At 47.2% G+C, this 15,720-nt stretch overlaps 1 protein-coding gene across 1 annotated transcript; it reads right to left on the minus strand.

Moving 5' to 3' along the window:
* Positions 1-2,732: 2,732 nt before the first annotated feature.
* Positions 2,733-3,200, minus strand: PHLDA1 (pleckstrin homology like domain family A member 1). The gene has a single exon (XM_065423515.1). The coding sequence runs from the start codon at positions 3,177-3,179 to the stop codon at positions 2,733-2,735; it is 447 nt and encodes a 148-aa protein (XP_065279587.1). The 5' UTR covers positions 3,180-3,200.
* Between the last annotated feature and the right edge of the window lie 12,520 nt (positions 3,201-15,720).

The following is a 15,720-nucleotide window of genomic DNA, read 5'->3' on the forward strand; positions in this document are numbered from 1 at the left end:
ATGTATTGAGATGTGAAAACTAGCTGCTGTACTTGCAGGGTATCTTTTCATCTCCTTCCTTCCTGTGTCCTAGACTGAGGGGATCCAGTCCTGCAAGGTGCTGAACATTCTCAGTTTCAATTAGCCTCAAAGGAATGACTTTCTTAGGGCAATTGTAACCTGCCATTCCAATCCAGTCAATATATATCCCCACAAAGGGCCTGAACTCCAATAGCCCCCTGGGACTGTTCACATGAGGGTTTGCTGGACTGGGCCTTAATTCTGTTAACACTTGCTTAACTTTATTCACATGTGTAGTCCCAATGACATTAATGGGGCTACTTACATATTTGCAGGATCAGGGCTAAATAATGTTCCATCACCCTGGAAGGGGCTCAGTACCCTGAATGCGGTGTAAGATAAAGGGGAGCAGAATGAACTCAGCACCTTGCAGGACTGGACCTCAGTGTGAGACGGGGGTAAATTAAAAGATACCCTTCAAATGCAGTGCTTGGTTTAAGATCTCTCTGTGTCATTTTCATGTTTTCTTTTATCCAGTCATTTTTTTTAAGGTAAAGCTACAAATCAGAAGTTCTAAACATATTACTTTAAGTCTCTGTTTACATTTGTATAGCTTATAAACAGGCAGAGCAGTTTCCCTAATGAGTTGGTAAAAATAAATAGTTCCATGGCTGAGGCTCTGTTCCTTGACTTAGCGATAACAGGCCGTATCGTACTATCAGATTTTTAAGGACAACTCACTATTTATTTCAAAGCAGAGAGCTTTAACTACAGCAGTGCAAAATGGGAAATGATCCACCACATTAAGGGCCCAATCCAGAAAAGCACATGATCACTTGCTTTTCTGGATCAGGGTCTAGTCACCCCATATGCTGAAATCAACAGCAAAACTCTCATTGATTTCAAACTCCTGATTTCAACAGGAGAAGGAAGACACATATGCCTAGTACTTTGTTTTCTAACTTCATGGGGTTCATTAACATAATGCAGACAAGATCCCAACACATCTCTCAACATCTGGCAATATTACACACCAAAATAAACTTGTTTATCTCAGCAATATAGCATTTTTCAGTTTAGGAAAATTATGACTGAAATGACTCATTTAAATACTTTAAGACATTTACAAGATGGGCTTTAAAATCTGTCAGAAAAAGGTCAGGAACATGGCCCTTTCATAAACCTTCTGTACCAAGAGAGCCCTGAACTCAAATGTACAGAAGTTTTAATAAATAGTTCTCAGCTCTTACAACCATTTTCATAACACAAAATAAGCGAGCACATAAAATTGATATAAGTTTAACGTGACATTCTCATATCACAAATCAAATTGGTCAGAGCTCCCTCTTCAACTGCTGTATATGATAAATGAAACAAAAGGTATTTTATCTAATAATAATGAATCAGATTATTTTTTCTGTGTAATTGAGTTGTGTATAAAATGTAATACCCTTCCCCCATATTTATGTTTAAAAAATAATAATAACCTTGGCATCAGGTTCCAACCCTTGGAGAGAAGCAATTTCTTGTGCATTAAGATCTTTATCCTAATTCTAAACCATGCATTATACTTTCCACTTTAATATAACAACAGTTTCTAAAAGAATATTTTGGGTAGAAATGAAAACTATTGTATTCCATGTGGAAAATCACCCAAAATTCATGGCCATATAAATCATTCACTTCTCCCACAACCTCCCTCTCTCTCTCCAAAGGTTGCAATATATGCAGGAGCTAAGGTGTGCTTTGAATTTTTATTTGGAATTTGATTTCTGGATAGTGGCCTACATTCAGAAAGGTCTTGCAAACTAGCCTTTTACAAAATCCCTAATAAATAACCATAAAATAAAATACTTTAAAATAAATGTACAGTACATCATGTGTCCTAGACGCCCCATCATGCCAGATGATCCTTTCCAAGGTTCATAAATAGTACTCAGAGTCCATATGACTTGAAATGTTTTCCCCGCACCAAGGAAGGGATTGTGCAGAAAACTCGCTGGGTTTTCAGGTTGTTGAACTGATGCTCTCCAGTCTCCCTGCTCCGTGGCTCTCCTCGGTTTGCCAAGTTTGTCGATCCACTGAAGTATGTTCACAACAGAAAGACGCTGCTCAGTCTCACTTCCTGAAGTGCCGCTTGGATTCAACCTGTGATACAACAATACAGAAGGAAGGGAATCGGAATGAGCTGACAAAGGGTGTGTGCACAGATAGCCAACCTGCCTGTGCCTGGAACAAGGTCTCTGAATGACAAATGGTAGGTGTACCGTCCTGCAACAGTGAACCAGGCACAAAAGGAAGGGCAGGAGATGGAAGATCATATGGGCTTCTGGAGCGTATAAGGACAGGCCAGGGCTCGGAAACCATACACCCCCGGCGCAAAAGGCAGCCGCACTCCTCGGCTGTCTCTGAAACTCCTCGAAGGTGCTGGGGGAGAACGAAAGGGCTGGGAGCAGAGAAAACTCTTTCTCTCCTCCCTCTCCCCGAGGCAGACGGAGTCCCAGGCCGGTAAGTTGGCGATGGTTTGGTTTGTAAAGGCCCCCAGTGCCTTGAGCGCGCTTGGGAGCCCACCTGCTTCGACCTAGGGAGGGATCCGGGGGGGTCCTGGTTTGGCTCTGGCGCCCAGCAGATCCCACGCTCCCCGGCGCCCTGGGGCTAACAGGGGAGGGGGCAGGATTCCTAGGAGCCCGGGGAGGTACCTGGGCTGTGCCGCGGCCGGTCCCTCGGGCGCCCTACGCGGAGTTGGAGGCGCTGCGGAGGCGGTGGCCCGGGTGCTGGTGGACCAGGTGCTGCTGCTTCTGGCGGGTGGACTTGACGGCCAGGATGGCCTGGCGGTTCTTGTACTGCACCAGCTGCAGCGTGATCTCGGCGTTCCAGCCCTGCTCCTGCGGGCCCCGAAAATCGATCTCCTTCCCCTCGGCCATGACCACGGTGAAATACACGTACTTGCCCTTCCGCTCCACGCAGTCCACCGTCTTCATGTGGGAGAAGTGCAGCTCCTTGATCTTGGCGGCCGGCGGCTCGGCGGCCGGGGGACCCGGCTGCGGCTGCTTGGGGGGCACGAGGAGCAGCCCTTCCTCGGTCAGGATGCAGCGCTTCTTCTTCCACAGCTGCAGCAGCCCGTCGCTCCGCTTCTCCAGCACGCCCTCCTTCAGCGCCTTGCAGCCACTCTCCAGCATCCTCCTGGCATGGGGCGGCTTGCGCCTGCTGGCCGCGGAGCCTCCTCCCGGCGGGGCAGGCAGCAGCCGGTCCCGTTCCTCCTCGCGCCCGAAGCGGATGGCGGCGAGCGACCAGGCTCCGGCGAAGCCGGGACGATCCTGACCCTACCGAGGTGTCTGGGGCGGCGAGCGACCGTGCGGAGCCGGCGCCCGGCTCTGGGCGCTCAGTCTGGCTGCTCCGCCTCGCAGCGCGCTTCGCCCAGTCCGGAGTGACACCCGGCAGAGGGGAAGCCCAGCTCCGGCAAACGCCGCGTTCCTTTCTCACGCCCCCGCTTCCCTGGGTTCCCTTCCAAATATGGGGCTGCCTCGCGGCGCGCTTCCTGGCAGGCGCCTCCCTTCGGTGTCACTCTGGTGGGGTTGTCCCTTGTTCTGACTAGGATGGGTCAAGCGCCCTGGGAAATCGGCTCCCACTTCGCCTTCATCAGCTCCCCAGCAGTCCGGGTGATGGTTAAATCCGATCAGTGCTATTTTCTCTTCTGCTTACAGTTTGCTACCGCCTAAACAGTTTCATTTATTATTGCTGTAGCGTCAGCAGAGCGCCTGACCCTCCCCAGAAAAAAAACTGAGATCAAAGGATGAAAGCTTTCTATAAAAGCTAGGTGTCCTTACTAGTTATTTATTATTAATTATTATTATTATTATTATTAAGAGGCAGCTTTCAGACCATTTACAGTCATAGGTGCTGGAACTGGGGCTGCAGCTTGAAGTGGTTTCCATCATACACAAGGTTTACAGTTTGGTTCAATGGCTCTCAGCGTCGCGGCCCCCCCTACAAATTGTCCAGCTCGCCTAGTTACAATATGAGGGCCCGCTCCTGCAAAGCCCTACTACTCACTAAGGCTAATGGACATTATTAAAGTATGTTCCAGATCACAAAGCTTTTGTGGCTGGGTCTAATTCACCTTCGAAACCTGATAAGAAACAAATGTGAAATATGGCCAGCAGCATTTACAAGGGTGTTAATGAACATACACTACAACAAGACTAAAAACTCCAGTCTGGACCCAGCCGAAGTGGAAATGGGGAGAAAGCCACTTGTTGATCTAGTTTTTTTTTCCTAAGGGCTGGTCTACACTTAAAAATTAGATTGACCTAGCTGGATTGCTCAGGGCTGTGAAAAATGTCATGCCCTGAGCACTGCGGTTAGGTCGACCTACTCCTGGGTGTAGATATACATGCCTAGGTCAATGGAAGAATTCTTCTGTTGACCTAGCTACCACCTCTCAGACAGATGGATTAACTACGGCACCAGAAAAACCCATCATATCAACAGGGGAAGCACCTCCACCACCGTACCCTGGAGCTGTGCAACTGTAGCAGTTGTAGTGGAGACAGCCACTGTAGGTTACTTGGACCTATAGTAAAATAACAAGATTAGAAACAGCTGAAAATCCAAGTATTTACTTTCAAAGAGGAACAATATGTATATGTGCCTAGACTGATAAAGTGAAATTAGACACTACTTTGTGGAACAAAACTCCTTTACAGCTTTTTGAATTAATGTTTGAGAAGAACAAGGTATAATATGGTGAACTACACTGGATGCCTCAACAGTTTTGACCTACTCAAACTGCTGTAATTGTTGTGATGGTTCTCGGGGCACCATATTACACCTTGCCTCCAGCGTGAAAGAGTCTGTCTTGCTTATCCCTGGCTCCACATCAGCTTCCTAACACAACCAGCCTTTCAGACACTCAAGCACTCTCATCTTGCCAATTGCCAGCCCTAACTTCACCTTGCAGGTTAACAAGAGGTGCACACCAGTCCCCTTTGAATTGTATCCCTATGATCTCCAGCCCTTGATACTGGCTATTCACATAAATTCCAGATCCTTCATACCCCAAGGTGCAGGGAACCCCAGTTTACAAATTTTACCTTAAACCGTCACTCTTGGAAACCACACAGCACTTCTGAGCCCTTATAATAAAACAAAAGTTGATTTAAGTGAAAATAAAAATTTAACTAGAAAAAGAAAAAAAAAGTGTTAAAAGCAAGAGGTTACAACATAAAAAACAAACTGCATACCTTGTAGACTTATCAATATATGAAGTAAGTTTTCCCTGCAAATTTCAGTCTGTTGTAGAGCTGGCTGGTTTCACAAGACTCAGGATCCAAACATTCATGAAAGCCCCCCTGCCCCTCAGGGGACTTCCTCAGTGAATGGATCCAAAATGCTTCTCCCCCTTGTGTGTTATCCTGAAAACAGCCTTTTGTTTTTATTCAGACAGGGCAAACCTCTCTCTGTTGTAATGTTCCTTTTCCACCTCAAAGTGGTTTCAATTGTTTGAGGTTATCTCTGATGGTTTCCTGTTGGTAGGCTTGGGAGGGAGCAAGGCCAAACAACTGAGGGCATGACTACACTTGCAGATGTAGAGCACTTTGAGTTAAACCAGCCTTCATAGAGCGCAATAGGGAAAGTGCTGCAATCGGTCCACACTGACAGCTGCAAGTGCACTGGCGTGGCCACATGAGCAGCTCTTGCAACGGCCAGAGGGAGCAGTGCATTGTGGTAGCTATCCCAGCATGCAAGTGGCTGCAACGTGCTTTTCAAATGAGGAGGGTGGGGTGAAGTGTGACAGGGAGTGTGTTGTGTGTATGTGGGGGGAGAGAGTGGGGGGGGCTGAGAGCATGTCAGCATGCTGTCTTGTAAGTTCAGACAGCAACAGACCCCCGCCCCCCCACCCGCCTCTCTCTCTCTCTCTCACACACAGCATTCTACAGTAATGGTTGCTTTGTCTCGGAGCAGATAAGCAGCCGGCTGTCAGAAATGGAGCTTTCAAAGGGCATATCGGCATGCCTGCAGTGATTCCAAAACAATGACAAGAGTGGCCACTTGACTTAAGGGGATTACGGGACGTTTCCAGAGGCTGATCAGAGCTCAGTAATGCAACACCTCGTTCACACTGACACCCGGGCATTTCAGCCAATGTGCACCAAGTGTTAATCTTCTCACCGAGGTGGAGTACCAGGAGTGCTCTAGCCCTGGAGTCAGAGCGCTCTACGTGATTGCCAGTGTGGACGGGTAGTGAGCTAGGATGCCCAGGGCTGCTTTAATGAGCTCTAACTTGCAAGTGTAGCCAAGCCCTGAGCTTTGCATTACCTCCCCAGCTAAACAGGGTGGAGTGACAACTCCCCCTGCATGAATGGGTCATCCCTGAGGGCTTGTCTACACTACCAAGTTTTGTTGACAAAACTTATGTCGACACCCAAAAGTTGACAAAACAAAAATCGCCAAAGGGTATTCACACTTGCTCTCTCTGTCAATAGGTTATGTCCACATGGGGGACACCATTATCGACAGGGTGAGCAATGCACCAGGGGTACGTATCCCACAGTACAGTGTTGTGGGAAGGAAGAGCTGATCGCTGCGCATCTTGGGATTCTCTCTGAGTTCTCCCACAGCCCCCTCAGCTGCTGAGAGCAGCATCATGAGCAGCTCTGTGAGCTCTCCATGTTGAGGAATGGCAAAGCAGCACAGCAGTCTGTCCCCCTCCCCGTGCAGCAGCAGGCTGCCTGTTGCTGAATTCCTAGCGCAGGGCAGAACAGGAGCATTCCAAGGATTTGCTCTTGGTTTGTTCCCCAAGCGGAGCAGCACACAGATACTTCCCGGAGATTTGAAAGGGGAGGAGCGCATGCCCAGAGGGCAGCAGAGATCAAAACACTGAGCAGAGCAATCAGGGCAGGCATTGTGGGATACTGGCAGAAGCCAGTTCTGTCGACAGAACAATCAGCAGTGTCTACACTGGCTCTTTGTCGACAATAATGGGAGGGGAAAAGACAAAAGTCTCTCGTAAGGGTGGAAGCTTTTTGTTGCCAAAACTGGGCATTTTTCATGACAAAAGTCCCCATTGTAGTATGTACGCTCTTGCTGTTTTGTCACCAAAAGGCGGTTTTTGGGGACAAAACTTGACAATGTAGACAAGCCCTCAGACACAGTACCCCTAGTGACTAATTTTTATTCTAGTCAATAAAGAATGCTTTCAATATAAATACATTATTCCTTAAATATTGCCCATACATACATCTCGCAATGCTTCTGAGTCTTGACAAGTTACAAGCTTTCTGTAGACAGGTGTTACTCTTTATGGACAAATATCCTGTAAGATGTGTTTGGTGTAGTAAGTTTGTAGCATCTAAAGCAAGAGCTGTTTGCAAGAAATAGGGGCCAAGGGGCCTCTGTCTCACAAATGGAGCCAAAGCTCTACTTGCTCTACTGTAGTTCTAATAAATTTAGGGTGACCAGATGTCCCGATTTTATAGGGACAGCCCCGATTTTTGAGTCTTTTTCTTATAGAGGATCCTATTACCCCCCACCCCCTGTCCAGATTTTTCCCATTTGCTGTCTGGTCACCCTAAATAAATTCTATGCAAGGTTTGTAAACACTCCTAGTTTACTAAAAGCTCTTTGGATATATCTGATGTTCAGATGCCTCCTAGTGCCAAACGTTAATACTGCAAGATGGAAGGATGCTGAACCTGATCCTTGAAAATATAAATGACAGGTCCTCTCATCCTTCTGGTATTTTCCCCTATTGTTCGCTTGCTGATAGAAGAGTGCAGTTGTACAGACATTGCACCTGTGTACACATTATAAGGCTCCTAACTTTGAAAGCCAAAGACTGATGTGCCTGAAAACCCGTAGAATATATTTATTGTGTGAAGCCAGAGGGAAATTTGGCAATGGTTTTGGGAACTACGGAGAATGGGCTCAAAAAGAACACAGAAAAAGCAAAGTTACTATCTGCAATGTTCCCTGTTCCCCTACTGGTTTTGTATTTCCTCACATGATTTGTTCTGATGAAGCTTGGTGCTCTTAACTACTTTCTTTGGTAGAAAGGGGATGGTGGTAGAACTTATTAATTGATAGCGAGTTTCATGATAGGCTCTTACTGGAAGGGCTTCGTTTCTTCAAACATTCATAAATATCTGTTTGGGGGTATCATAGATGTGGCTTGCATGACACCGTCAGAATCTGCTCAATCTGAGATTCCATAGAAGGAAAGAAAAAAAAGTAAGTTTCCAGCTCTTTTGGCTGCAGACATAACCCTCCAATTGTATAGTGAGTACAAACTGATGTCATGTTTGCCTGAGTCTCCAGGGAGCCTGAAACACCAAGTCAGATGTGAGAACTCCCATGTCAGCCATAAACTGCATTGGGGCGTGAACCCATAGCAGTCAGCAATAACACTTTCAATAATCAACATTAAACTATTCCACTACTGATCAATTAAGCAGATGTAATGGAAAAAAGATTGAGAGTGAAGTCTGCAAGAGGTAGGCACAGGGAGTTGTTGGAGGCGGGGGGGGGGGGGGGCAGAGAAGAGAGAAAGCAGAGGGAGAGAAACAGCCAAAGAAAGATGGGGAAGGAAGAGAAACAAAGAGCAAAAGTAGCAGTGGCATAACAGGGCACAGCTTTTCTCACAGAGCAGGACAATAAGGTACTAAATAAAAATAGTTACCTCTTGAATTCTGGTCTCCTCTTGGTCTTTGTACAAACCTCCCATTGATATCAGTCAGGAATCCACTGTGGACTGAGGAGGAGTAAGAATTCCTGTATTTATAGCCCAGGCCACAAACCATAATCAAATCTGGTCCTCTCTTCTGATTGAGTTTGACCCTCCTGAGCCATAGACATGCATCTCATAAAACAAAATACAATATAGAAGACTATCCATAGATTTCAACCATAGCCCCTAACCACAGTCAACCCATGCGACAGTCCACATTGTCCCCAAAGGGGTTAAACTAGAAGCCCAGAGTGCCCATAACCTAGGTGAAGCTCCAGAGGAGCGTGTGTAAGCAACTGAGGGGTCCTGGGAGCCCTTAAACACTGGTTTTGGGGTCTATGGAGGCTAGATGGCAGTGTCCAATGTCCCAAGGAAGGGCATCAAACAAGAGGCCTGAGCCTGAGCGTATGCCTTCAATTCTAAGAATTAGAAACAGCAACTAGACTCTGCCCAGACCCAGTTGGCTTGGAAGCAGGCGGTACCCAGAAATTAGGTCCACTCACAACAGACTGGTGAACACTGGGGTCCTGGGACCATTTGCAATAACCCCTTCCACAACAGTGTGATAAAAAGATTGGTGTGGGATGTATAATATTCAGAAGGATAAACTGGCCAGGGCTAAAGCAGAGGGGGGTAGGTGGGGGGGGGGGCGGAAAAAGTTCTAAAATTGAAATCCCTTCACAAAGAATATCCTGCTGGCAGCACCCTCTTGTTTATATTCAGGTGGCTCCACCTTAAGCACCCCTGGTGCTGATCTCAGCAGTGGCAGTATGGCACAAGGAAAGGGGAAGTCTCTCAGGTAACCAAGTGCACAACCATTTGGGGTTTGTCCACAAAAGACATTTTTATCTCAATTTTACTTAGATCTTTCTAGGTTAAATCCAGCTCCTTGAATTCCACTTGAAAATGCCACAGAAGCCAATGCGTCTCCAGCTGAGTGAAACAGCTACTAGGAAACTCTGTGACAGGGGTCATACAGAGATTGGCCTGGGTGGGAGAAAACCACGACCTGGGGGATTAGATTCTTCCATATGCCAAGCTTTGCTCAGCACAGGAGGTGGTGGGAATTTCTGGGAGTTGGTTCTGACTCCAGCTCGCTGACTTTTATGGCCTGCCCAGACCCTGATGAAACTTAAAAGCTGCTACTAGGGTTGTAAGTTCTACCACTGGCTTTGAGGCTTCAACGGACCCTTCCTCTTCAGAACTCTCACACCCTAAATCCTGGTCAATGTATGTGCAATTTACGTCTGGTCTACTCTTAAAATTTAGATTGACATATTCACACCACAGAGCAACATAGTTATAATGACCCAGTACTTGCTGTAGAGATGAGAAGGTACAAGGAAGAAAGTTTCCATTGACCTAGCTACTGATGTTCGGGGTGGTGGATTACCTACAGCAACGGAATAACTCCTTCCATTGCCAAAGGAAGAGTCTACATTACAGCACTCCAGTAGCATAGCTACAGCAGTGCTGCTATTGCACCGATAGGGTGCATGGCCTAAAGCTCCGTAATGGGTCCTTAAGCCAGTGAAAAATGCTACACCTCCTTCCTCCCCACACCCGGGATTGGGGTAGAGGAGGGGGCTGTGGCACAGATGCACCTCTAAGGAGTTCTCTGGCAGAGTAATTCTCTGCTGGGCATTTGCAGCTGGGTCTTTTTGCACCACCTGAGTGGTACAAAGGGGTCATAACCCAGGTTGTGAATCTGGATTGTAAGTCTCAGGGCAAGTGAGAAGGAAAGCATCAGAAAGAATGTAAGGGTAGGTCTACAGAGGAGCAGGTTTAATTTCTGCATAGTTTATAGTGCGTTTTCACAAAACAATTCTAGAATGTTCAACATAAAGGCAATTCCTAGGTTAAAAAAAAGGGAGGTTTCAATATCCATTACTTAGCTGGGAAAATACCTTGAGAACGTTGTAGTTCTCAAAGAATCAAGTCAGCTATGTTTAAAGTCATGTAAAAGGAAGTACAGATACACAAAGTTTAGGTAATGTAGGCAACTTTAACATTCCCTCCTCCATCTCCAGTTATTCCAGAAAGCAAGAGAGAATCCCTTAACATACATTTAGGCCAAGTATGCACTACAAACTTTGGTCGACACAAGTTACATTGGCATACAGCCACTGAAGTTGGTATATCACTCGTGTGTATGCATATGTGGCTATTTGTGTCAGCGCCATGCGTACTCAGCAGGAGACCTTGTGTTGATGCAGAGAGTGTTGCATCACAGGTAGGTATCCCAATGTGCCATGCATCACAGTCGGGTGCAGTGCCATTTGGGACATTTTCTCAATGTGTTGTGGAATAGTAATGAGTCACTCAAGGATCTCTGGGAACTAGGGGTCAAGTTTCCAGCATGCAGCTTTCTCCATCCCATAATGCCATCCATATCCCATTATTTTTGCACTTAAAAAAAAAAAAATCCCACAAGTTTGGGATGCCAAGCAGTGGCTGCAAAACTTTTGTATGTGAAAGGCCACATTACTGGATCTGTGTGTTGAGCTTGCCCTAGCCCACCAGTGCAAGGACACCAGAATAAGAGCTGAATTGACAGCAGAGAAGCAAGTGGCACTCACACTCTGGAAGCTTGGAACATTGGACTGTCAATGGTAAGTGGGAAATCATTTCTGAGTTAGAAAATCCACAGTAGGGGGCAATGTCTGGGCCAATTCGGTGCAAGGGAATGATCATGCTTTGTCATAACAAATCTTCCATACAAACTAGGGTAGCAGTGGGATGGGAGGGAAGGCGTACTTCAAGTGGCCCATCCAGGACAACAGGAGGGCATCACCCTTGGAATCTTGATGTTGTGCTACTCTGGAACAATATATGTTGAACTTCTTGTTCATTTGAGAGGCAAACTGGTTAAGAGATGGTGCTCCCCACTGAGTAAGAGGTTGTTCAGCACTGAATTATGTAATTTCCACTCATGATTGGTGGCAAAATGCCTAGCAAGGCTGTCTGCTAGTGTGTTCTGAGCCCCTGGAAAGTATACTGCAGAAATTGTGATGTGGTTCCAGATATACTAGTTCCATAATTTGACCGCCTCTATGCATAATGGGAGGGATTTTGCCCCTCTTTGTTTATATAGAAGATGGTCATCCAGACATGTCGGGATCATATGGGTTGGAGGAATACATTGCAGGCATGTCGGACTGCTCTTAGTTTCAAGAGAATGATAGGCATCCAGGCCTTCCGAAGCATCTGCGTACCTATGGGGGTTCCCCAACTATGAGGAATGTGTCCATGATTAGTGTCATGTGATGTCAGGTCTCGGAGGTAAGAAAAATACTCCACTACACATGTTTTGGGTTTGTCCCCCAGATGAGTGATGCCCTGACATTGATGGCAATTGTGACTACACTGTTCATGCTGTGTCTATCTGGCATATATATCAACCAGAGCCAGGCCTCCAGACAACGGTGATGGAGCCTAGTAGGCACATTACATAAGTACAGGAGGCAATGTGGCCTAGCAAAGAGACCTGGATTGTTGTTCAGGGTGTGAAAGGGACTTGGTTTATCAGACTGCTCATGGCATGCAATCTGTCTGCAGGAAGGTAGGCCCTTGCTGTGGTCAAGTCCAGGGTTGCCCCTAAAAATCTATGAGCTGCATAGGAATCAGAGTTGACTTTTTACGTTTATGCAGCTTCCCATGAGGTAGAACAAAGACAAGGTTGCCGACTGAACTTCCAGATGAGATCTGCCTGTTAGTAGCCAATCGTCCGAAGACAACGTAGCTGTTTCATCTCATCTGTGCTACCACCACTGAAGATCTTTATGAAGACCCGGGGAGCTGTTGCCAGACCGGAGTACCCTGAACTGGCTGTATTCCAACAACTACCAGAAACCTGAGGAACCTCTTGTGGAACATGTGAATGTCCACATGAAAGTAAGCATCTTTCATGTTGAGAGCTATCCTTTTCCAAGGAGGGAATTATTGATGCCAACGTAACCACGTGGGATTTTAATTTGCAATTAAAAGTATTTAGTTGACATAGGTTGAGGACAGGCTTCTGTCCTCCCCTTTTCTTGGGGAGTATAAAAATTGGTAGAAGAACCCTTTTCCTTGATGCTGAGGTACCACTTGCTCTATAGCTTCTCGTTCGAGGAGAGACTCCAGCTCCTGTCAGTGGATCTCATGAGAGTGGTCCCTGAAGCAGAGCCGGAAAGGGCGATTTGGAGGAGGAGAAGAAAAACTCAATGGTGTACCCAAAGTGGATATCTAGTACTCACTCACTTTGCCCACAACTGAAGGGCTACAACAAAGGACAAGTATACTAGGCGACCACCGAAACAGGTCGAAATGGCATCAGTGTTGGGTCTCAGCTCTCGAGTAACCTTTAGTCGGTGGATGAGATTGGGTGGATGTCATCGAGGTGGATTGGGTTGCATACCTTGGCCTCTGCACCTGTTGACACTTGTGTGGCAGTTTATGTGGTCATTGGTGGCATAGGCGCCGACTTCTACTGAAGCTGGTGGGTGCTGGACCCCCCTCTACCCCTGGCCCCATCCCGACTCCACCCCTGCCCTGCCCCCTCCCTTCCCCATTCCAACCCCTTCCCCAAAGTCCCTGCCCTGGCCCCGCCTCTTCCCCTGAGCATGCCACATTCCCGCTCTTCCCCCCTCCCTCCCGGAGCTTGCTACAGCTGTTTGGCGGCGGCAAGTGCTGGGAGGTAGGCGGAGGAGGGGGGACGTGGTGCACTCAGGGGAGGAGGCGGAGGGGTGGGGAGCTTGGCTGCTGGTGGGTGCAGAGCACCCACTAATTTTTCCCCATGGGTGCTCCAGCTCTGGAGCACCCATGGAGTCGGCACCTATGATTGGTGGTAGAAAGACTGTAGAAGAGGCCTTGCCTTTCATACCTGTTTATGATGCTTCCTCTTAGGGGCAAGGGTATAAATGCCCAAGGAGTGGAGGGTTGTCCTGGAGTCTTAACAAGTGCAAAGACTTCTGTTTTCTCAATAAAGAGATTAGTTTCATTGAAGCACAAGTCCTCAGTGGTATTCTGAACCTCTGTGAGGAACCTTGAAGACAACAACTCTTGCTGTTTTACTATGGCAGTGGCTATAGATCATTATGCAGCATTGGCTGCATCCACTGCAGCTTGAAATGAGGTTTTTAAACCATGAGTTTACCTTCCGCAACAAGGGCTTAGAACTGGGCCTTCTCCTCCTGGGAGAGTTCATCTTCGAACACCAGGAACTTGGATAGTTCATAAAATCATATTTCGATAACGGGGCTGGTAGTTAAGAGATTCTGAGCTGGAGACTGGTGAATATAAATACCTTCCTCCTCAGAAGGTCCATATATTTAGCTCCCTTGTCCATGGGGTTGTTTTAGGGTGTTGCTGCTCGGATCTTTCCATGGCTGCTCATACTAAGGAGCTGGGGGCAGGTTAAGTAAACAAGAATTCTACCCCTTTTGCAGGCATAAAGTAATGTTTCTCAACCCTTTTAGGATAGGGTACACATTTCTGAGGTATGCCATTCCACTCTAGCTGGTTTCATAATGGCCTAATTCACCAGGAGAGCTACCCGACTACTGTCCAGTGGACTTACACAACACAAACTCTTGGATATGCTGATCTTGAACTTCTTCTAATGGAATCTAAAGTTCTGCCACCACCCTCTGCAACAGTTCTTGACACTGCCTATGGTCATCAGGTGGCAATGGTGAAGATAGAGCAGTTGCCTCATTGGGTGAGGAAGAGGATATCCATGTCCTGTACTGGCGGATCCAGTTAGTTAGCTTCCTCCTGTACGTACTCTTGCGGAGTGGATTGTTGTTGTCTAGGAGAAGGACATGACTTTCTGGTAAAGCACACTAATCTGGGGTGTCTTGCATAGGACCCCATGAATCCCAATAGGGCCACAGTATGAAGGATTGTAAGGTGGTCAGGGGAGCCCAAGGCATTGGGTACCAGCAGGCTCTTGGAGGGTAACCTTGCTTGAGCAGAGGATGGGTCCAAGAAACTCAAGGCCCTAGCTGGCCAAACCTCTCTGGGTTGGGGAGATGATGGTTTGTCCTGGACACAAGCTTCAGCTGACAAGGCGGCCAGATTTGGTTACATCAGCGGTACTGCTGGTGTCAGTGGGAGGACACTCCGTCTCACAGACGGACGAGGGGAGTAACTCCTTCTCTTTGACATGGCATCCACATCTGGGATCAAAACATCTATCAAAACAATTGGGTCCAAAAGTAGAGGAGTTTGTACATCCAGTAGGGCGAAGATATCCTCTGGGATAGTATATGTCTCAGACCATTCCAATGTCTGAGGGGTTTTGGTTGTTAGTTTCACTGGATCCACTGCCAGACTTAGTGGTTGGCAGAGCCTTAGGGGACAGGGACAAGATGTGTCTCCCATCTGGAGCTCTTGATTGGTACCAGCAGATGTTGGTCCTTTGGCTTGCTAGGTCATGATCAGCACTGATGTCTATACTGGGGATGACATGGTTGTTGCTTTGTTCCTGCATGCTCTCGCTTCATGGTCAGGCGGCTTGGGCAGACCTAAGTTCTTGGGACCTGCATGCGAAAACTCACCTGACATGGAAGGAACCCATTCTCCTGGAAGCAGCCGGAGGCCATGGCTACACTACAGAGCTTACAGCGGCACAGCTGTAGCGCTGCTAGTGCAGGCGCTCTAAGCCAATGGGTGAGAGCTATCCCGTAAACTTGAATTACTCCAGCCCCAGTGAGCACCAGTAACTATGTCAGCAGGAGAAGCTCTCCCACCAACATAGCACTGTCCACACCGGCACTTAGGTCTGCGTAACTTACGTCGCTCAGGGAGGTGGCTTATTATTCACACCCTTGAGCAACATAATTTGTACCACTTAAGCTGTAATGTGTGCATAGTCAAACGCCATGTCTACGCTAGTTTTGTCAATGAAAGGTAGCTTTTGTTGACAAAACAGTGGAGGTGTGCATACTGCAATACTCCTCTAGCCGATTTAACCCTCCTGCTATGCCAACATAATAAAATCACCTCGACGA

Source organism: Emys orbicularis, chromosome 1 (assembly GCF_028017835.1).
Source record: "Emys orbicularis isolate rEmyOrb1 chromosome 1, rEmyOrb1.hap1, whole genome shotgun sequence".
NCBI lineage: Eukaryota > Metazoa > Chordata > Testudines > Emydidae > Emys > Emys orbicularis.

Bases quoted from the DNA above. Each gene is read 5' to 3' on its own strand.
- PHLDA1 (XM_065423515.1), bottom strand. From the start codon at position 3,179: ATGCTGGAGAGTGGCTGCAAGGCGCTGAAGGAGGGCGTGCTGGAGAAG.